This window comes from Peromyscus californicus, unplaced genomic scaffold (assembly GCF_007827085.1).
Source record: "Peromyscus californicus insignis strain IS unplaced genomic scaffold, ASM782708v3 Scaffold_23__1_contigs__length_62951481, whole genome shotgun sequence".
In the NCBI taxonomy this organism is placed as follows: Eukaryota; Metazoa; Chordata; class Mammalia; order Rodentia; family Cricetidae; genus Peromyscus; species Peromyscus californicus.
Genome location: NW_026294534.1, coordinates 14,651,866 through 14,674,902, shown reverse-complemented (window position 1 = coordinate 14,674,902; position 23,037 = coordinate 14,651,866). Strand labels below are relative to the sequence as shown.

The window sequence follows — 23,037 nt, the reverse complement described above, 5'->3', positions numbered from 1 at the left end:
GAAGCATTAACAATGGACTTTGCACAGACAGCTGCTCACTTACACACCCAAGCTGTCTCCTGCTAGGACAGGGGACTCTACTTATATAGTGCTCCTTTCGAAATCTACATACAAACAATAGGTTGAAGTTTGGTTCTGGAAGAAAGAAATCTAAACAGTTCTGTAGGAATTTCTTAAAATTTCCAAGGTAAACAAATGTATGTAAACAATCTTACAATGGCAGTTTTAATTTGTATCTTAAAGGTTTCTTTCTGAATAATTGGGCAAATGTCAAAGACTATACACCTAGGTATGATTTTGTGTGGCTCCATAGAAGGCTAGACATCCTAGGTCATCTGGAGGATGCTAGTGTCTGGTAATGGTTTCTCTGGCACCCAGCACTTAGGACTCTGCATGGTCCACTACCTAGCTGACATGGACTTTTAAGGGTTCAGAAGCGTCTTTAGCGGCTTTCTTGGCAGTGGAAATGGCACGGCCCTGTCTCTTCTGGGTGAGACGTTCATGGTTTCCCACTTTGCCTAAGAGTGAGTTGTGTATGTGGGAGGCACGGAGAGTGATGGGGAAATAGATACGGATGCTTCCTTTTCTTCTCGTATCTCAGAGGTGGAAAGCCTACCAGGTCTCCTTCCTTCCATGGGTGACAGTAGATCCGAGTCGCAGCCTCTCTCCTTTTACATTCCAGAACAAACGATTAGCTCCATGGAAGAAGATGAGGATTTCTGCTACTGGTAATTCTTTGCAGCAGTTAAGGGGATATAAAACACCGTGACAAAGCTGCTTTCTCCTAACCCTCCCCATTTTCATGTAGATCCAGGTAGAGAGGAAGCAAGGGTTGGCACTTAGGAAGCCTTTTTCCAGCCCTGTGTGCTCTGAAACTCTGGCTGTTCATCTTTGAGCTGGTTCCCTCCTTTGCCAACCACACAGGAACTTCTTTAAAAATATTTGTATTAGTTCTATGAGAATTTACATATAACTTGTGATCATATTCATCTTCTACTCCCAACGCTCCCAGATCCACCCCTTCCATACCCACTCTACTTTGTATCTATTGGTTCTTTAATTGAAACCCATCAAGACTAGTTTGTACTTTCCAAATATTCTTGAATGGTGGTCTTCCATTGGAATGGGGTTGACTTACCAGAGGCTAATCTCTCAGAGAAAACTGACTCCTCTTCTCCCGGCACCCATCACTCGCCAACAGCTCCTCAGCCGGACAGAGGATTTCATGCCCAACTTCCCTCTGCATGCTGGGATTTGGTCTGGCATGGGCTTGCACTAGTCTTGTGCATGCTGTCACAACCACTGTGGGTTCCCACGTGCAACTTCCCCGCTGTGTCAGGAAGACACTGTCTCCTTGCAATCATCCACCACCTCTGGCTCTTACAATCTTTCCACCCCCTCCTTCCAATGACCTCAGCCTTGGAATGGTGTGTGTGGGGGGGGCATGTCCTATATATGTTGTATTTTATGTAGGTGGCAAACACAGACTCACAACTGCAGACAATCAGAGACTGCAGAGTGCTGTGGGATGTTCTGTATGTCAAATGTGTTGCTGATTAGTCAATAATTAAAACACTGATTGGCCATTGGCTAGGCAGGAAGTGTAGGCGGGACAAGGAGGAGAATGGGGCTGGGAAGTGGAAGGCTGAGGCAGAGAGACACTGCCAGCCACCACGATGAGAAACAGCATGTGAAGATGCCGGTAAGCCACGAGCCATGTGGCAAGGTATAGATTAATGGAAATGGATTAATTTAAGCTGTAAGAACAGTTAGCAAGAAGCCTGCCACGGCCATACAGTTTGAAACCAATATAAGTCTCTGTGTTTACTTGGTCGGGTCTGAGAGGCTGTGGGACTGGCAGGTGAGAGAGATTTGTCCTGACTGTGGGCCAGGCAGGAAAACTCAAGCTACAAATGGCGTCCAACGTGGTGGCAAGAGTTTCCACCTAAAAACTGAGAAAAAAAGATTCTAAAACGGAGCTAAAAACAGCTTCCTGCCGGGCGGTGGTGGCGCACGCCTTTAATCCCAGCACTCGGGAGGCAGAGCCAGGCGGATCTCTGTGAGTTCAAGGCCAGCCTGGACTACCAAGTGAGTTCCAGGAAAGGCGCAAAGCTACACAGAGAAACCCTGTCTCGAAAAACCAAAAAAAAAAAACAAACAAAAAAAAACAAAAAAAAAAAAAAAAAAACAGCTTCCTAATTGTCTCTCTCAAATGAGCGGCAGCTGCCTGTTTGAGCTACTGGTGGGTTCCTAGCTTGTGCGCCCGACCTGCAGTATGGCGGGAATGAGGCCTCTGCAAGTGGCACTTTAAGCTACATGGTGGATTTAGCCTTTGCTAGTGCAAAACAAAAAAGGGTTTCTGGGCTACTTGCTGCTTGGATAAAAGCATAGACCCACGATAGCTCCCAGAGCTGGCGGTAAACCACTGCCATGTTGGGAAGCTGAGGTGGGCGGAGCCAGCAGCCACAGCTGCTGCAGTTTAAGGCAATAGATTCACAATAAGACAGATTCAGATGTAATAGTTTACAATGTGTGTAAAAGATACGTAGGCTTGAAAGAGACAAAAAAGATGATATATAGAGTTATAGAAATAAATACATAGTTTTAAAAAATAAAGTCTTTAAAGAGACAGTAAAGGTAGTATAGAAAATAAGTCACGTAAAAATGGATATTACACAGAGAATCTGCATTGTGTTGTCTTTGGGACTTTTAACTGCAGAAAAATATTTGATTGTAAAAGCTGTTGAGTTATGCCAAAATGTATATCTTAAAGGTGCCTTGACTTCAAAATTTGGATATAAGGATATGTTACTTTGGAAAGGAGACTCTGCTTTTGTTCCCACAGAAAGCCAAAGGCTATGGATTTGTTCCAGATTAAGATACATCAGGTTTGACCAGCCAAGACCCCCTGAAAGGTCTCCGATGACACCATGGCCCAGATGATCCAACATCCAGAATGATTTGAAGGCAACTGGCTCAGACGATACACCCTCATGGACTTTTCCATGATCCTAAAATTTTCTTTGTATCCCCATAAGATACAGCGCCCCCCTCCAGCAGGAAGTAGTAAGAGAAGCTACGCCCAAATTCCCAAATTATATGTAATTTTACTTTGTTAAGGTTAAAACCTTCCTTTTTTTAAAAAAAAAAAAAAGGGGGGGGAAGTGCTGTGGGATGTTCTGTATGTCAAATGTGTTGCTGATTAGTCAATAATTAAAACACTGATTGGCCATTGGCTAGGCAGGAAGTGTAGGCGGGACAAGGAGGAGAATGGGGCTGGGAAGTGGAAGGCTGAGGCAGAGAGACACTGCCAGCCGCCAAGATGAGAAACAGCATGTGAAGATGCCGGTAAGCCACGAGCCATGTGGCAAGGTATAGATTAATGGAAATGGATTAATTTAAGCTGTAAGAACAGTTAGCAAGAATCCTGCCACGGCCATACAGTTTGAAACCAATATAAGTCTCTGTGTTTACTTGGTCGGGTCTGAGAGGCTGTGGGACTGGCAGGTGAGAGAGATTTGTCCTGACTGTGGGCCAGGCAGGAAAACTCAAGCTACAGCAGACTTCTACCCAAGGACTTCCAAAGGGCAGGAGACACTGGGATAAGCCTGGTCTGACATAAGCCTTAGTAGTTATGTGGCAGTAAATGCAACATTTGCTGCCTGGGTATTGAAAGCATCACGATGGAGATGCCAGTGAAGGAGAGGAGGTAAATGAAGAAATCAGGGGATGAGAGAAAGGGTCTCTGAAAGGGCAGGTGGGAAAATTATATGAGGATGTCTCTGCAAGACGAACCCTGAACTAGAGGTGAACTAATACAAATATTTTTTAAGAATTTTAAAGTTCCTGTGTGGTTGGCAAAGGAGGGAACCAGCTCAAAGATGAACGGCCAGAGCTTCAGAGCACACAGGGCTGGAAAAAGGCTTCCTAAGCACCAGCCCTTGCTTCCTCTCTACCTGGATCTACATGAAGATGGGGAGGGTTAGGAGAAAGCAGCTTTGTCACGGTGTTTTATATCCCCTTAACTGCTGCAAAGAATTACCAGGCGAACATGGAAAAGAAGAGTTCTCGTGTACTCAGGGCTATCTTCTTTCCCTGCCCCTTCACTGAGGCTTGGCCCCGAAATCTACCCTGGACTGAGGTCAGAGAATCAATGAGAAGGGACAAGAAATGCTTCCCCCAACCACCTCATACCAGCAGATGAAGAAAAGGGAAGGAGAGGGACACTCAGGAGCTGTCAACAAGCTGCCACATGGCCAGTGGGCAACTTCAGAGGTAGGAGCTCGTGTGGAGGCATTGTAAGCAGACAGCTACCCCCCCCCCGCCCCACCCAACCCTTTAGTTCCAATTAAAGCACTTACCATGAATGGAATAAATAATGAATCTTTTTATCACGAGTAGTGTTCTTGGAGGGAGCCTGCTTTGGTACCTGACTTTCAGTTTTTCAAAATATTTAACATATCTATTCTGCAAAGCAACAGAAACCTCAATTTAAGCGGGGATGAAAAGTCTAAAGTCAGCAGGACTAACCCTGCCTCCTTTTGTTTTTCCTTCCCACCTCCCCCTTTTTACAAAGACTTTGTCAGGTATGGCGAGCAATCAATTGCAGGATGCTATTACGTAGTTGGGCATATTTCATATATGTTGTCTCATGAGTGAATATCTACCAAGAAAAAATACTGAGTTTGGTGCTGAGGTGAATGAACTAACATGAAAGGAGCCAATCCTTGCATATGGGCTGCATGGTGTCGGTTTTGTTCATGTGTTGTATGATATATATGATAGTATATGTGCATATGGGTATGCAGGTGCTCATGTGTAGGCCAGAGGTTGGTGCTGGTTATCTTCTTGGTTCTTCTTCTTCTTCTTCTTCTTCATCATCATCATCATCATCATCATCATCATCATCATCATCGTCACCATCATCACTGAGATAAGATCTCAGTGTGTAGCCCTGGCTGGCCTTGAATTTGCTATGTAGACCAAGCTGGCTTAGAATTCTCAGAGATTTATCTTATTTTTTAGACACAAGGTCTCTTGGTAAACTTGGAGTTTATATCCATTAGCTAGACTGACTAGCCAGTGAGCTCTGTGGAGTGACCAGTCTCTGCCTCTTTCCCTACCCAGATGCTGAGGCTTCAGACTTGGGGTACCAGGCCTTCACACAGGGGCCGGAGACCCGAATTTAGGTCCTCATGCTTGAGTGGCAGGTACTTTCCTGAATGAACCATCTCCAAGTCCCTGCTCATGCTTGAGAAGGTGGCTGCTCAAAAAAAACAAAACAAAACACATCAAAACAGCCCCAACATTTCAACATGGTGGTTGGAACTTAGTTATAGTGACCACATTAGAGAAAAAACATGGTTTGGTGGGGAGTTGCCTCCATTCATAGTAAAACTGCATAAACGAAGACTCTAGAAGACATCTATAATATGTCAGTAGATCACACATCACTCTTCTTTGTCTCTCCCGTCTAGAGCTTCTTCACTTTCCATTCCCTTGAATGTTTTTAGGAGGATGCTTTGGGGACCGCTAACCCTATACTTTCCCTATGAAATGTTGCTCACAGGACGTTCCTCGGTTCTTTCTTCAAGAAGCTGAACCACTCTGGTGTTGAACCAACTGGGAAGTGCTAACAAGATTAACAGTCATGCTTCCTATTAGAAATGGAGGTCTGGGACCAGTGAGATGTCTCCATGGGTAAAAGCACTTGCTATGCATGCACGAAGAAATGACTTCAAATCTCAAAACACATGTAAAAGAAATCCAGGCATTGTAGTATAGACAACTGGATCCCCGGAGCTCACTCGCTACCCAGCCTAGCTCACACATCAGTCTTCTGGTTCCGTGAGAGGCCCATCTCAAGACACTAAGGTAGAAAGCAGCAGAGGAAGGAAGATGTCCAATGCCTTCCTCTGGCCTTCCATGTACACACACAGCACATGTACCTGCACACTCACATGCATGCACCATACTCACACACACATACACACACACACACACAAAGAAAGAAAGAAATGGAAGACACGTGTCTTTCTGAGTCTGTCACGTTTTCTCTTTATATAGAACCTGATTAAAAATTACATATGATGGGCATGTACATGTGTATATTTGTGTGTTTGTGTATGCACATATAGTTCATGAAACTAGAAAGGGTATCATAGGAGGGAAGAAAGAGACCTTAAAGGAATGGGGACCCAGGGAGAATAATATGATATAATATTATAATATAATAATATAATGTAATATATAATAATATAACTCTTATTATATGTATTCCATATAATAATGAGGAGAAGGGGGTACTAACTGAGGGAACGATGGAAATGAGCCAGAGGGTAGTAGGGTAGCACATGGATGAGGACAGTGGGCACAGGGGTGAGAATGAATGGGAGCAAAATATGACACATGTATGGAGACATCATGATGACATCAATTACTTTGTATGCTAACCTAAAATATTAATTTTTAAAAAAGAAATGAAAGTTAAAAGAAAGGTTTCTACAAGTCCTTAACTCTGAAGTGGATGTAATGTGGCCAGCAGAGCGGTCCACAAGTCATAGAATGTGATGGTGGATACATACATCTACCCAACTGCTGGGGCCACCGGTACCCAACAAAGGGCACTCTAGTCCATGACCTTGCCAATTCCTCCCAAACTCGTAGTTGAGTCCTTGTGCTGGTAGCCTTCATAAATGCCATTAAGGAGGTTTTTGTTTTGCTTTGAGTCAGGGTTTCTCTGTGTAGCTCTGGCTGTCCTGGAATTCTCTATGTAGCCTGGGCTGGCCCCCTTGAACTCACAGAGATCCACCTGTCTCTGTGTTCTGAGCGCTGGGATTACAGGCATGCACCACCATGTCTGGTGAATAGTAAGGTATTTTTAAGAAGGTCCTGTTGTCAGATGTCAAGCTGAAATTCTTATGGGATAAAGTGGAATTTTCTTCAAAACAATGCCGGTCTGGGGAAAGAAAGTGTGGAAAGTGGTACTCAGGGGACTGCGGAGAACGGCAGAGAACCCGTGATGGGCGCCTGGAATGATGCTGACCTGGTATGATGACCATGAAGTGGCCTGCTCTCTTCTTGTGTGTGTGTTATGGTTTGAGGTTTGAGGTTGTGGTTTGGCTCCCTCATTTACTACCCCCTCGGGGACAAAGAAAAGGGAGCGATTGACCATGAACCTAAACTGAGCCGGACAAACCTTCCTACCTTTAAAATGTTTCACCCCATAGTTGACACAGCACAAACAATTCTCACTAGTACAGGACTTTGGAAAATTCTATAATACACCTTTTTGAAAGAACAAAAGGCAATAGAATATATTTCAAAATAGTTAGTATATGGAATTAACTGCGACTTACAAATACACACATGTATATGAAACACAATATTATCTGATGTGTAATAAATATTTTTTTAGACAAGGTTTTATCTAGGCTAGCCTCAAAACTGAGATCCCTCTGCCTCACTCTAGGATTATAGGTGTGAGCCACCATGCCTGACTCATAGTAGTGTTTTTCAAAATACTTATTTTTCCTTTTATTCTGTTTTTTTTTCTTCAAGACAGGGTTTCTCTGTGTAGCCCTGGCTGTCCTGGAACTCACTATGTAGACCAGAATTTAGACCTCAAAATCTGTCTCTGTCTCCCAAGTGTTGAGATTAAAAACATGTACCACAACTGCCCAGCTCATTTTTCTTTAATATAACTTCTCTCCCTCTCTCTGTCCCTACCCCCTTACAACACACACACACACACACACACACACACACACACACACACACACACACACACACACACAAATACACACAGAAACAGACACATACACAAACAAATACATACAGACACACACATATAGAAATACACAAAGACACACACACAGACATACAGGCACACACACAAAGACATACACACACACACAGGTGAATCATCCAAAAACAGTTCCTGTGATGCTCTTCAGGGATTGAATTGTTCGTGTGTTTGGATAGGTGTCAGGGAATTGAGTGGTAGACTTTATATGATCGTTACAGGTCAGGGCCCTCTTACTATGGGAGGGCAAATCAATGCCTGAACTCTAGAAACAATAACAAATATAAAATGTAAAGTAGAATGTTCTGGGTAGATCACAAGGCTTGGCATCTGAGGTGGGGCTCAGCCTCAGGGAGGGGGCAAAGCCTGGGCCAGGGCACCCGAGCACTGTCAACTGACCATCACACTGGAAGGGTGGGATATGAAATTAATGACAAGGGCTGATATCTCTCGACCTCCCACAGAGCCACCAGACAGTGATCTTACCTGAGAAGGGGTCTCGATTCCTTGGAACTTAGAGCTGCTGGTTTTATCTGTTCGCCTCTTCCCAAAAATGTAAAGACTTTCCTGCCGGAAAGGGGACACCACAGCCATAGTTTAGCTGCACTCTTCCTTAAGCTGGCGGCCTCTGGGTAGAGGCTACCCCAAACAGCCCAGCTAGAAAGCTAGATCTCTAGACCAAAGACTCATAAATACATGGAAAGGCTAGAAAGTATCTGGTCCAATCTTTCTACCTTCCATTTTACAAACAAGGAACGGTCCAGGCTCCAGCCAGAGAACCATGGTACCACTGAACCTGGAGCTCACTCATTCAGTTAGATTGGCTGGCCAGCAAGCCCTTGGAATTGGCCTGATCCCCTTCCACAGACCCTCCCGTGTTGGGGTTACAGGGCATGCACACATGTGTGTGGCTTTTGACATAGGTGCGGGGGATCTGAACTCGGGTCCTCATGTTCCAACTACAGGCCCTTTACTCATGGAACCATCTCCCCACTCTCTAATGGCGCTCACTGATTCGATTAGGCAGTATGAACCACCTGTCTCTAGTGCCCTACCCTCCCATCCTGGAGTTACGGACAGGCTCATGCTACCATGTTTTTAAGTGGGTGCCAGGGTTCTGAACTCAGGTTCTTAGGCTTGTACAACAGGCCCTTTCCCCATGGAACCATTTCCCTAGCCCCTCATTAAGTTGATTTTCTCACTCATTAATTATTGATTTGTAATTTAAAAGTCACTGTCCCAGGACACCTTTTTTTTTCCCTTTCACCTGTGCCTTTGGCCCCCAGGCAGCAGACCAACTGGCTCAGCCCTAGGACAGGCATGGCATCACCCACAGCCCCCAGGGACTACAGGAAACCAGGATAAAACACCCATTTTCAAAACCTGTGTGTCATGAGTTATAAAAACGGGGAGAGTGGTGAGATTCTGGAACTGTGTGTGTTTGGAAGCCAAAGCCTCTCCTCTGTAGACTGTAGGAGAGATAAACAGAGCTTTCCGAAGTACAACCTGTAAGTGTTAAACTCCCAGCAAGCCCCTGAGGCAAATGACAGAATTCTGTTTTAAAATGTGGAAGCAGGACCAGCAAGATGGCTCAGTGGGGAAAGGAGCTTGCTGCCAAGCCTGATGACTCGAGTTTGATGCCCAGAAGCCACACAGTGGAAAGGAAAAAACCAACTTATACATACACTCTAAATAAAGGTTAAAAAAAAGATTTTTAGGAAACTGGAAAGAGCCCACCTTGTCTCCTCAGACATTTCTAGCAAGGTCAGACATCTCCCCCACACCGACTCTGACTAAGCAGAGACAATCATGTGCTGTTGTCAGTTGGAAAGTGATCATTTTTAATGACTTACCAGTCGTAAAGATGCTTAAGTCCTTTGGAAGCACTTATCTAATTAACCTTGGTATTATTCTTGGGAAGAAGGAAGAAGTCATGTGATTGGCAGTAAGGGGAGGGGGAACATTTTGACTATGTCCTATAGCCCAGGCTAGCCTTGAACTTAAGATCTTCCTGCTCCGGTATGGCATGCTGGGATCACTGGGTGGGCACCGACAAGCCCGACTGAGTCTTTTTACATTTGCATGACTTGGCTTAACTTAATTTATCTTAATCCTGCAGTTACTGTGCCCTCCCTCTATTAAAATGTTGATATCATACATATCATGATTTTTGTACTAATTTTTATTTTTTAAAATATTGCACTAAAATGTGACAAATCTTAATTACTGGAGTATTTTGCATTCCCTTAAATTTTGTGTCTCTTTGATCTTAGCCTAGTCCTGCCCCAGAACAAGAGATCGGTTAATTACCAACTGTGCATTAAACAAGGGAATACCAAAGCCAGGGTTTCTGAAAACCACCTCTCTAGTTTAACTCGTATGAGTCATGACTGAAAGAATCATATAACACAGTGATGCTTCAGAGTAAACAGATTCAATCCATGTGAGACACTAGAGTGATGCTTCTCATACCTTTGCATTTAAAACTATTTCACCGGCAATGAGGCAGGCACAAACCATTGTTCCCGTTCTTCCTAGAGAGAAAAGAGGCCATTTAAAGAGTCATTGTTCATTGTAGTGTTCAGTGTAAGAACTCACTCCAAGGACCTGGGGAGATGGCTTAGATCTCGATGAGCAGAATGCATCAGGACTTGAACTCAGATCCTAGAAACCATGTCGAAAGCTGCTGTGACAGTATCAACCTTGACCCCAGCACTGGGGGGTGGAGTCAGGATCAGAAGTTTGCTGGCCAGCCAAACTAGCCAAAACAGCTAACTCTAGTTTAGTGAGGAACCCTGTCTCAAAAATAAGGTAAAGGGCCAGCAAAATGGCTCAGGGGGGAAAGGTGATTGCTGTATAAGCTGACAACCTAAATTCAATCCCCAGAACACACATGGAGAACCAACTCCCCCAAATCATCCTCTGACCTCCACATGTGCACCATGGCATACACACACACACACACACACACACACACACACACACACACACACCATGGCATTCACATACACACACACACATGCACCATGGCATTTACATACACACACACACACACACACACACACACATGCACCGTGGCATTCATACACATATACCATGGCATTCACACACACACACACACACACACACACACACACACACACACACACACACACATATATATACACCATGGCATTCTACAAACACACACATACACACATACACACCATGGCATTCACACACACACACACACACACACACACACACGCGCGCGCACGCACACGCACACACATATTATACACCATGGCATTCACACACACACACACACACACACACACACACACACACACCACACACGCCACACATACACACCATATACATTAACACAGAATACATTTTTTAAGGTAAAAAACAATTGAGGAAGAGATCCCAAGGTCAGTTTCTGACACCATGAGCGGAAACACCTAAAATGTGTTTTGTACAAGTAAACGTGCTTGCCCCAAGTAGCCCAAATCACTGCTCTGTGACTATACCTGGAACTCGGTGTCCTACTTACTGTGGGCATGCTACACGAGTTGCTGTGGACTTTTCTTCAGTCTCTGATGCTGACATTGCAGTGGAGATAAAGACAATAGCCCTGTCAGGGCGCCAACACTAAAGCACGACTTACAGACCTGGCTTTTGTAACTGATGTAAACAGAACACCCACAACACCATCCAGCACTTGCAATGCCTATTACTCCTTCCATGTAAAAGTTCTTAATTAAAACAATTTTACCCACAGTCTCATGCAGTCCAGACTGCTCTCAGAGTCACCACAGGTCTGAAGCTAAAGACCCAGGGCATGGATTCCCTTCCCGTCATCCATCTACACCCCCACACTATTTTCTTCCATAAACGTCTCTTCTCGTTTTAAGAGATGAGATAAAGATTTGAGGTAGATACTCAAATCTGTCTTCTTCAAGGCAGGCTTGCACAAGCCTGTTTGCTCCTGCTAATTTCTGTGACTTGGGTCTTCAGCAGAGTGATAAACGGCAGGGCCTCAAATCCCAGTGACAGTATGGCAGAGTCAGCGAAGAGAAAGGACCCGAGACTCACTACCACCTCTTTCCAGGGGTGGTGAGGGACACAAAATATCTCATTAGAGGGGTCTCAGCTCAACTGCTAGTGGCCAACTGAGGTTATGGTTTGAACTCCAGGTACATCCAAGTACTGGCTAGGAAATGCTTTATTCTACAGCAATGGTAGCCTTGATCGAATGCTTTGTGGGGTGAACAAAAGGGGGTTTGGTTTGGGGAAAGCCGAACTGGCTCCATCCTGGGCCCAGTGGTATGTGTGTATGTGGTGTGTGTATACTATGTGCACTTGAGTGTGTGTGGTGTGTGAGTGTTTGAGTGTGTGTGTGTGTGAGTGTACATGAGAGTGGCGTGTGAGTGTGTGGTGTGTGAGTGTGTGTGGTTTGTATGAGTACATGTATATATGTGTGTGGTGTGTGTGCAATGTGTATGTATGTGTGCAGTGTATGTATATGTGTGTGTGAGATGTGTATGTACTTGTATATGGCGGGCGGGGTGGGGGAGGATGCTCTGTTGCTCTCTACCTCACTGTTTGAGATAAGGTCTTAAAGGTGCTGAAGATCACTGATTTGCTATGCCAGCTCATTACCAAGCCCTAGACATCTTTCTGTCTGTATCCCAGCACATGCTGGTTACAGACATGCTGGTTTTTACATGTGTTCTGAGGATCAGAACTCAGGTCATTGTGTCCACATGAAAAGCACTTCACTGACTGAACTCTCTTCCCAGCACATCTTTTAAAATATTTCTCAATTGCTTTTATTTAACAACACGATATATAATTCCACTCTACTAGAGGCCACTACTGTGGTGACATTTTATTTGTGCTGAAATGTGATATTTTATTTGTATGTTAATAAATAAAGTTGCCTAGAGATCAGAGGTCAAATAGCCATAAAACAAAAATCAGGCAGTGGTGGCACACGCCCTTAATCCCGATCACATGGCACACAGAGTCTCTGTGTGGTAAAGGACACTGCCAAGCGTGGTGACACGAGCCTTTAATCCCAGTACCAACCATAGAGACCTGGAGGTCTATATAGACAGGCAGTGATGAGGAAGTCATGTGGCTGGGCTTAGAGCCAATGAGAAGGCAGAACAGAAAGACAATAAAAACACAGGTCAGGCAGGAAGAAGCTCTCTCTGGGGAAGCTACTGCTGGTGGTAAGCTAAAGCTAGTCATGGCTATTGCTCTGGTCTCTTTGGCTATTACCTCTATATTTGGCTCTGTGTTTCTTATTTAATAAGACTGTTTAGAAATTCGTCTACACACTACAGAGAACCCTAGCCAATCAAAACACAGAGTTGTGGAGACCAGTCCCAATGGACGCATCTACAAAAGAGCGCCACACCTAAGGCTCAGGGAACATTGTAGAAGAGGGACTGAGAAGATTGAAAGAGCCAGAGGAACAGGGGTTCACTGTGAGATTGTCTCCTAGCGACACCAGAAGCTACCCCCAAAAAGTCTTGCCGACATGACTGCCCAAATGTGAGCTGAACAAGGAGGGTACCGATGAACATGCCAAACTGGACAGGAAAGCCCACAAGGCCTCACATAACCCTATACAAAGAACTAAAGACAACTGAGGAAAGCTGGGAGTGGAAGAGGAAGCTCTCCCCAGGGCAGAGCACATCCATTGGTTGGTCTGGTACCAAACAGTCAGCCCTGAAGACATACTTATGAGTAATGTTATGTGGACTCAACAGGTTCCATTTGGGAATATGTATGTTTATACGAATACGTATATGCACGCAATAACAATTGATGAAAAAAGAGGCCATGAGATTGAAAGAGCCTGGGGAGGGGTGTATGGGAAGAAGGTTTGTAGGTAGGATAGGGAGGGGAGAAATAGAATTAAAATAAAATCTCAAAAATAGAAAAGAAACCCATAAAGTACAGGCCGTGCTGCCCATAAGCTCTTGGATGGGTGACCTCCCAGTGAGACATAAATGACCTGCCGGGGGACATACTGCTAAGAAGATGGATGCTCCCTCTCCAAGAAGCCATTGAGCGCCAATAGTTCCTTAGTTACGGGGGAACTTTGTGCCCGCCAATAGTTCCTTAGTTACGGGGGAACTTTGTGCCCACCTTCCATCTCTCTTCTGGGATTTTCTCTGGTGTGAACTGTCACAACCGCTGTGAGATGTCTGGAAAGTATTGTTTCCTTATCGCTGTCCACTGCCCCAGACTCTTACAACCTCTCCCTTCCCTCCTCCACAATGATGCCCGAGCCCCGGGCAGAGGGGGTGTGATACAGATAACTGCAGTCTTTCATTCTCTATACTTGACTAGTTGTAGGTCTCTATATTAACCACCATCTATAGCAAAAAGAAGCTTCTCCGGTGATGGTTGAGAGATGCACTAAAAATGGGAATAACAAATCATTAGGAGTTGGTTTAATACGATGTCCATTTAACAGTCTCTCTTGGAGTCTGTGGACAATCTTATCATAGAACTGACCCAATAATAGTGTCATATGTGAGATTCAGCTTGTGGAATGAATCTCAAATCCAATCAAACAATGGTTGAGCCGGACGGTGGTGGCGCATGCCTTTAATCCCAGCACTCGGGAGGCAGAGCCAGGCAGATCTCTGTGAGTTCAAGGACAGCCTGGGCTACCAAATGAGTTTCAGGAAAGGCGCAAAGCTACACGGAGAAACCCTGTCTTGAAAAACAAAACACAAAAAAAACAGTGGTTGATTCCTCCCATTCCAGCAGTAAGCATGCCTTGCCAACTGGCCATTACTATAGTTTCCAGGGGTCACAGCTGGCTAAGAGTAAGGATTGCTTGTCCCCTCTGCTAGCATGAGTAGCACATTCCAGCACTGTGAAAGCTAGCCGGTAGGGATGTAGCTTCCAGGTAAGTCCCAGCTTGACCTCTCCATATTCTAGGACTAACATATGTGGTATCTTCAGCAACAGGCTCTTGCTGTCAACTTCTGGAGGGTAACCAAGAGCACTGGCAATAGCCTGTGATGTTCGGGGGCATGTGGGACATCACTGGGCAACAACAACTTCAAAAGAGCGAACCCATTCCTCAAATTGGGGCGGAGAACTAAGAAGGGGGTTCTCTATAAAGTATGAATGGCCAAGAAATGTTTTTGGTTTTTTTTTTAAATGTCCAATATCCTTAGCCATTAGGTAAATGCAAATTAAAACTACCTTCAAGATTTCATCTTACCCAAGTCAGAATGGCTAAGACAGGAAAAAAAAATGACGACAAATGCTGATGTGGATATAAGGTATGGGAAATAGTTATTCACTGCTGGTGGACGTGCAAACAGGTAAAGCCATTATGGAAATTATAGCGGAGGTTGATCAAAACTCTAGAAATAGATGATCCACGTGATCCTAAACCACTAAACCACTCGAACATATACCCAAAGGACTTCATATCTACTATAGAGACGTCTGCTCATCCATGTTTATTGTTGCTTTATTCACAATAGCCAGGAAATGAAACCAGCATAGATGTCCATCAACTGAGGAATGGATAATGAAAATGTAGTACATTTGAATAATGGAATATTAGTCATCTACTAAGAAAAACACAATTATGAAATTAACAGGTAACTGGATGGAGCTGGAAACAATCTTTCTGAGTGAGGTATCCCAGATCCAGAATGACAGATGTAGCATGTTTTCTCTCATTTGTGTCTCAGTGGGTAAACAAACCACACTGACGGGTAGATCCCATGCCCAGCAGTAGATGGCCATCACAGAATGAACTCAATGGTATTTTCGGTTAATTTTTTTTTTTGTCTCATGTTGATTTGTTTGGGCATTTTTATCTTACTGGTCTTTGTATATTATGGTTTCCAATTTTGTGTGGGCTTTGTGTGCATGTATTTCTTGTTATTTCTCACTTTTTCTTTTATTCTGACTTTTAAAAATTGGCCTGTTTGATTTTTAAAGATAGAGAGAAAGGAGGCATAGAGTTGGGTGGGTGGAGAGGTGGGGAGGATCTGGGTGATGGGGGAGGGGAACCACTATCAGAATACAGTGCGCACATTTTCAATAAGAAAAGTACTTCTTCTCTAAAATAAACCAGTGACGGATTTAGTAGTCTTGCCTGTGGTCTCAGTATTTGGAAGGAGACAGGAGGATCATGAATTGGAGGCCCGCCTGCAATACATAGGTAGTTCAAGGACTGGTTGGGCTATTAATCCAAACTTTTCCTCAAGGAAAAGAAAGAAAGAAACAAACCCAAACAAAATAAAAAAACATCTTTCTAAACAAATAACAGCAACAACAATAAAACCAATAAAAGTCTAATGGTATTTCCAAAAGAAAACATACTCATGGCCAACAGGTATATAAAAATGCTCAACGTCACCAATCATCAAGGAAAAGCATATTAACCACAATAAAATAAGTATGATAAAGTGATATATGTGTTAATTAGTTGCATTCAGCCACTCCACAATAAATATAATGACAAAAATATAATGCATATCATAATATATATAATCTCTGTCAATTAAAGAGAAAATATAGCCTTAAAATAAAAAGTGTTATTCTATTCTAAAGATAAAACATCATTGGTATTTTTACAGACTTACATTGTCAAGTTAAGAGTAAGATAATCTAAATATTTGGTAAGCAGGGGAAAATATTCGCACCCTTCCTGAACTCTTTTTTCTCCTTCCCTTGACTCCCACGGTCCTCTCTGCACCTCTGCCATTGCCTTTCCTGTCTTCTTACATCTTTCTGTCCTGAAGCCAGTTAGTTTAAAGTGTTAATGATTAATATGGTTAATAGCGTTAGTTCTCATGCATGTTTCTTTTCAAAGAGGAAAATTTTAAAAAGGCAGTGTTACCTTTTCCTCCCATACAGTGAATCGCCACAATGTTTTCAGGATGTTGAGCCATCCAATCATTTACTTCTTTGGAGAACAACAACATTTCCCTGATTTCAAAAATAAGATTTTTCATTCAATTAAACATTTTTTCCAAAATAGTCATTTTCTAGAACACCGAGCCTTGGTATTTAGCGCTTTTCTGACAGTCAGCGTGGGGTAAAACTTACTCAAGAGTGGGGACATTATGATCATCAACCATGATTCTGCGGACCCTGTAGTGGAAGTTCTTAGGGTCATAAGCACTCTCACCTAAAATAAATAATACATATGTCATACATCTATGCCTAGTAACACAGCAAATGATAAAGTTATATAAATAGATACAGAGTTTCAATTAGAAAATTCCTTATCTATCTTCAAGAGTAGTTTCTGTTAGCTCTAAAAACAATTTTTCAGAGTTGCAAAAAAAAAAAAAAAAAAAAGTTTGGCAATTTTCCACCTCAGGCAAACTAAACTCATTAAAAAAAATTTTTTTTTTCAAGACAGGGTTTCTCTGTGAAGCTTTCGAGACTGTCTTGTTACTCGCTCTGTAGACCAGGCTGGCCTTGAACTCACAGAGATCCGCCTGCCTCTGCCTCCCAAGTGCTGGGATTAAAGGCGTGCGCCGCTGCTGCTGCTGCTGCTGCTGCTGCTGCTGCTGCTGCTGCTGCTGCTGCTGCTGCTGCTGCTGCTGCTGCTACAGCTGCCACTACCACTACCTGGCCACTAAACTCATTTTTGTTTTGTTTTGTTTTTCCTCTGGAGCTGAGGACCGAACCCAGGGCCTTGCGCTTGCTAGGCAAGTGCTCTACCACTGAGCTAAATCCCCAACTAAATCCCTCACTAAACTCATTTTTAAAAGGAAGCTTCACCTTTCCCTTTCTAGTGACCTCTCAGGACATAGTCATGAGTGTTAGAAACCGCAGAGCAGAGACAAATGTACAGTTGACAGAGATGTCGGCTCCTGAAAATTTTCATTTAATATACAGGCATTGAACAAATCACCAGAGACAGAGTGGTAAACTGAGGTATAATATTCCCAAAGGGTTGCATTTTTGTTTCTATTTTAACCCAGTGCGCTCTCCTCATCACAGCCTACTCCAGGTGGGTTAGAGAGCAGACTTGTGAATGTTTGCACCTTCAATGTAACCTAGACGGAAGAAAACATTCCCTCATCCTAGAACAGACATTCCCTAACATGGCTCACCTCTGCGCTGTCTGTTCGGTCCTTCTAGGCCCACCTAGCCCTCTCTCCTGGGGTACTTGGTGCTGGGTGAGCTACCTTTCCTACCACATGAGGCCAACACAAGATGGGGAATTTTACTCTAACTCTAAATACTTATGAATAAATGAAATGTAGGAGAGGAGTCAGCAGAACCAATCTGTCCTCTACCTACAGTAACACAAAAGTGAGTCGTGTACATACTGCATAGATTGTAGACTTGATAGTGGTCTGGATGCTTGGAGTCAAGGAACCGCACAACCTCCTAAAGACAGACAGACACAAATGTTACCTATGCAGTGTCATCCAGAAGTAAGCATGGAGCTACTAGAAGTAACCAAAAATGGTTACAATTGCTCCACCTGCTTCTCATTGGTATGGGGGATATCTAGTGAAAATTCCCTGAATATGAGGATATGTAGATTTTACATCCTCTGTAATCTGTTATTAAAGAAGGCTGAGATATTCATATTAGCCTCTGCCATAATTTGAATTGAATGCCCCCTGTAAGTTCACATGTTTAAATACTCGGTCCCCCAGCTGGTGGTGCAGTTTGGGAAAGTTATGGAAGCTTTAGGAGGTTGAGTCTTGCTAGACAAGTGGACTACTGGGAGAAAGTATTGAGGCTTTATATCATAGTATCACTTGTTCACTCTCTCCTTCCTGAGTGGATACATTGTGACCAGAAAAGAAATTCTCCATGATACATAATAATCAAAACACTAAATGTACCAAAGAAGAAAGAACATTGGAAGCTGCAGGGGAAAAAGACCAACTAACATATAAAGGCAGGCCCATTAGAACACCACCTGACTTTTCAATGGAGAATCAAAAGGCCAGAAGGGCTGGATGGATGTTCTACAAACTCCAAGAGACCATAGATGCCAGCCCAGACTGCTATACCCAGCAAAACTATCAATCTCAATAGACGGAGAAAGAAATTCGTGACAAAGCCAAATTTAAGTAGCATCTATCTACAAATCCAGCTCCACAGAAGGCACTAGAAGGAAAATTTCAACCTGAAGAGATGAACTCTTTCAAAAGGTTCCACAAAACAAGTCTGGGGTTATCTTATCCGTGTTTACACACAGTGTTCCTGCAGGGAACTTTTAATTAGGAAATATTGTAATGAGGCAGAATGCTAGATCCCCTCTCCTCTGCATCACACACCACATAACTAGATTCCATTAAACTTTTGAACTGCTTCCACACCTTTCAAATAAGTTAAACTATTTCATTGTTTTAAATGTTTTAGATTGTTTACAATACAATATTCTAAATTTTTTTTTCAGGGGTTGCTATTGTTTTGTTGGCCATCATACTATAGAACACAAATGAAATTCACTTAACTTATAAGAAGATAGTAGGATTTAAACTATAGAAGTGGTTGTGACGAGCCCGGGAGTTCTGTCATTATATAGGCATTGCTCTTTCAGGCAGTAGTCCAGCCCTGATGATTTCTAATTGCATTGAAATGGTTTTACTGATAAATCACTGTGGTTGCCAAATCTTTACTCCAAGAGCAGAGGTTTTCAAACAAGGGTGCACTGGTATAGACTACAAACATGGCTGCTGTTTTTATAAATTATTTGGACTTTTGACTATTTTCTCCTCTCTTTTATTTGCTGTTTCCACATCAGAGCAGATTGCTGTCTTGATTTTTTTTTTCATGACAGGTCACATGAATTTCTCTCCTGCTAAAAATGCTTGCCTTTCTTTTAACATATTGACATGTGAAAAGGGACATATTCACTTCATAAATATTTCCATGAGGAAGTTAAAAATGATGAACTTAAATGTTGTATGCACAGACTTGTCTCCACGTATCCAGGTCCTCTAAGGAGTGTACTTCAGGATAGCAGAACATTTTATGCAGACATGGAAATGATTAAAATTGCTTTTTAGTCACATGATTTGGAAATTGCATAGAAAGCTTATCTTACATCTTTTTTAAAAAATATTTTTATTTTATAATTTAATTTTACTTATCAGTCACAGATTCCCCTGTCCTCCCTCCTCCCACCCACCCCCCATTCCCACCTCCTCCAAGGCAAGGTCTCCCCTGGGGAGTCAGCCCAGCCTGGTAGACTCAGCCAAGGTAGGCCCAGTCCCCTCCTCCCTACACCAAGGCTGAGCAAAGTATCTCAGCATAGGCCCCAGGATCCAAAAAGCCAGCTCATGCACCAAGGACAGGTCCCAGTTCCACTGCCTGGGGGCCTCCTAAACAGTTCAAGCTAATCAACTGTCTCACTTCTCCAGAGGGCCTGGTCCAGTTCCATGGGGGTTTCTCAGCTATTGGTTCACAGTTCATGTGTTTCCGCTAGTTTGGCTATTTGTCCCTGTGCTTTTTCCAATCATGGTCTCAATATCTCTTGCTCATATAATTCCCTCCTCTCTCTTGCTGATTGGACTCCTGGAGCTTGGCCGTGGGTCTCTGCATCTGCTTCCATCAGTCACTGGATGAGAATTCTATCATAACAGTTACAGATATATCATTACATCACGGGAAAGCTCATGCAATCAACTAACCTGGGCTCACAGGGGCTCGCAGAGACTGAACTGACAACCAGGGAGCCTTCATGGGACTGACCTATGCACTCTGCATATATGTTACAGTTGTGTAGTTTGGTCTTCTTGTGAGACTTCTAACAGTGGGAACAGGGGCCGTCTCCGACTCTTTATTGGCTTTTGGGACTCTACTCCTCATACTGGGTCACCTTGCCCAGCCTTAATACATGGGGAGGTGCTTAGTCTAACTGCACCTTGAAATGCCATGTTTTGTTGATATTCATGGGAGACCTGTCCTTTCCTGGATGGGGACAGAAGAAGAAGGGGTTGAGGGTTGGAAGGGGGGAGATGGGGGGGTTAACTTTATCTTAATAAACAGTGCATGTATAATCAGAAAATAAGATAGCTGAGAAGATTTGAGGATTGTAGGTAAAAGCACTGTGCATTTTCTCAGTGGCTGAGCCTTTGTGTGGCTCTCTACAATCCTTGAAATTTTTCCTTCAGATGCAAAAGTGGAAGAAATAACAGTCCCCTTTGAAAGTCTTCTTGCTACAGCTCCACCTTTATGTGTCTACACCTGCATCACACCCTTCTCCCTCCACCTGTCTGGCGCATTTCTTGCTACAGAAACAGCAGATGTTACAGTCTCTATCTGCTGAACGCGGCAGTAGTTTTTGTTTGCTAACCCTATAGATCCCACATCTGGAGCACCTGGGCTACTTAAAGGCAACACTGAACATTTCTTTGTAAGTAAAGCTCAAGTTTATTTTACCCTCGGGTTGGAGAGATAGTTCAGTTTGTACTTTGCAAGCATGAGAACCTGAGTTTGATCCCCAAACCCACCTTAACAGGCTGGATGTGGTCAAATGCTTATAACCCAGCACTGGGAAGATGGGGACAGGCACATCCCTGGAGCTCACTGGACAGCCAAGTTAGCCTTGGTGAGCTCCAGACCAGTGACAGAGCCTGTCTCAAAAACAAAGTGGGTGTTAACTGATGAACAGCACTCATAGCTGTCCTCCAGCCTCCACACACACACATATGCACACACTTACATACGAACACACACATACACACATGATACAATAAAGATTTTCAAGAGAAAAAATATCCTCTGCTTTGCATACTTAAGGTCAGTCCAAATATAATCCTGTATTTATAACATCCTTTATTTCTCCTTCCTTCCTTCATTTCATTTTCTTTCTTCCTTTCTTTTTCTTTTCTCCCTCCCTCCCTCCCTCCTCCTTTCCTACCTTCCTTCCCTCCTTTCTTTTTTTTTCGAGTCAGGGTTTTTATGTGTAGCCCTGGCTGTCCTGGAACTCACATTGTAGACCAGGCTAACTGGCTAGCCTCAAACTAAGAGATCTGCCTGCCTCGGCCTCCTGAGTGCTGGGACATGTGCTGTTGGGAGCAGAGAGGTCCTTGTACTCAGAGCAGCACTAAGAAAACCAGGAATGTTAGTCAGGAATGGGATGCCTCCTCAGTGGAGGAGATAAAAATCAATTGCCTGCATTCCATCCAGAAAGCTGAAGAGTGGATTTTGTTAATGACCTGGTGACCTTTTTGTCGTCTGTGGAGGCAGACCTCACCCAAATTCCCCGGAATGATTATCGCAGACTCTCCCCTCCCTAGACCATTACCCATCCTTAGGGGAGATGTCACAAGTACTCTATGGCCTGCTGACCTCTATGCTATCAGTCAGAGATCACACCAGATTCTAGGCCCTTGAGCTCTAGAACCCACCCTCATGGTCACATGCATTGTGTAAAGGGTCTCTATGTAGTCACACCTTCAGCTTTATTGTGCACCTGGGATTGCATTGATTGGACTGATTGTTGCCTGGAAACCTTTTCCCAAATAGTGTTTTAAATATGCTGACAATGAACCGCCTGGCATTGGACCCCCTCAGTCTGATCCAGGCTGAGGAAGTCAATCTGCACCCAGTTTTCATTCTTATCTCTTCCAGAGGTTTGCTTCCCTGCCTGGACACCTTCAGGAACCCCCTCCGTGGGGCACTACATCCTTACCATCCTTTCTTTTTAAAGATTGAGGAAACCACAGGAATGTTTTAGCGTCCTCTCAGGAGTTAAGGGTCCACGGACATCACCCTTGAGTTAAAGTGACATCTGTCCAAGATGTGCAGCTGTTGCGGACCGTGTGTCTGTCCCCTGAAGCTCTCTGGCTAGCCAAGGCCACCAGCAGCTGAACTAATGGCTTAGATCTGAGCCTGCATTCTGAGTGAAATACAGTCATTCAACCCATAGAGAGGCTTTTGTGGTAGCTTGTGTCTTATGCATTTTATGAAAATAGCTTCTCTTTGAATACTTTGATTAAAACAGTAAAGCAACCAATAACTGTCAATCAGCACCCCGAGGAGATATCAGTTCAATAACTGATAGAAACCAATAGTCCGGAGCTCACTTGAGAAATGCCTTTGTTTTGATTTTCAGCTACATGAAGGTTTGGGGTTTTTTTTTTTTTTTTTGGTTTTTTTGTTTGTTTGTTTGTCTTTTTAGCAACAATTTAGCTAATATTAAATACGGCTAAATTGAGACCAACTTTGTCGAAAGAAAAGCGGCTCAATTTAAGTAAACTATAATTAACTCC

At 43.5% G+C, this 23,037-nt stretch overlaps 1 protein-coding gene across 1 annotated transcript in view; it reads right to left on the bottom strand.

Moving 5' to 3' along the window:
- Positions 1–23,037, bottom strand: part of LOC128119455 (phosphatidylinositol 3,4,5-trisphosphate 3-phosphatase TPTE2-like) — an 81,323-nt gene that overhangs the window by 17,647 nt on the left and 40,639 nt on the right. The window contains exons 14-19 of the mRNA XM_052752842.1: positions 18,127–18,187; positions 16,889–16,970; positions 16,680–16,768; positions 10,277–10,338; positions 8,291–8,371; positions 4,362–4,467 (exon numbers count right to left, since the gene is read on the bottom strand). Coding sequence (XP_052608802.1) covers positions 4,362–4,467; positions 8,291–8,371; positions 10,277–10,338; positions 16,680–16,768; positions 16,889–16,970; positions 18,127–18,187 — 481 coding nt within the window. The remainder of the gene's footprint in view (positions 1–4,361; positions 4,468–8,290; positions 8,372–10,276; positions 10,339–16,679; positions 16,769–16,888; positions 16,971–18,126; positions 18,188–23,037) is intronic.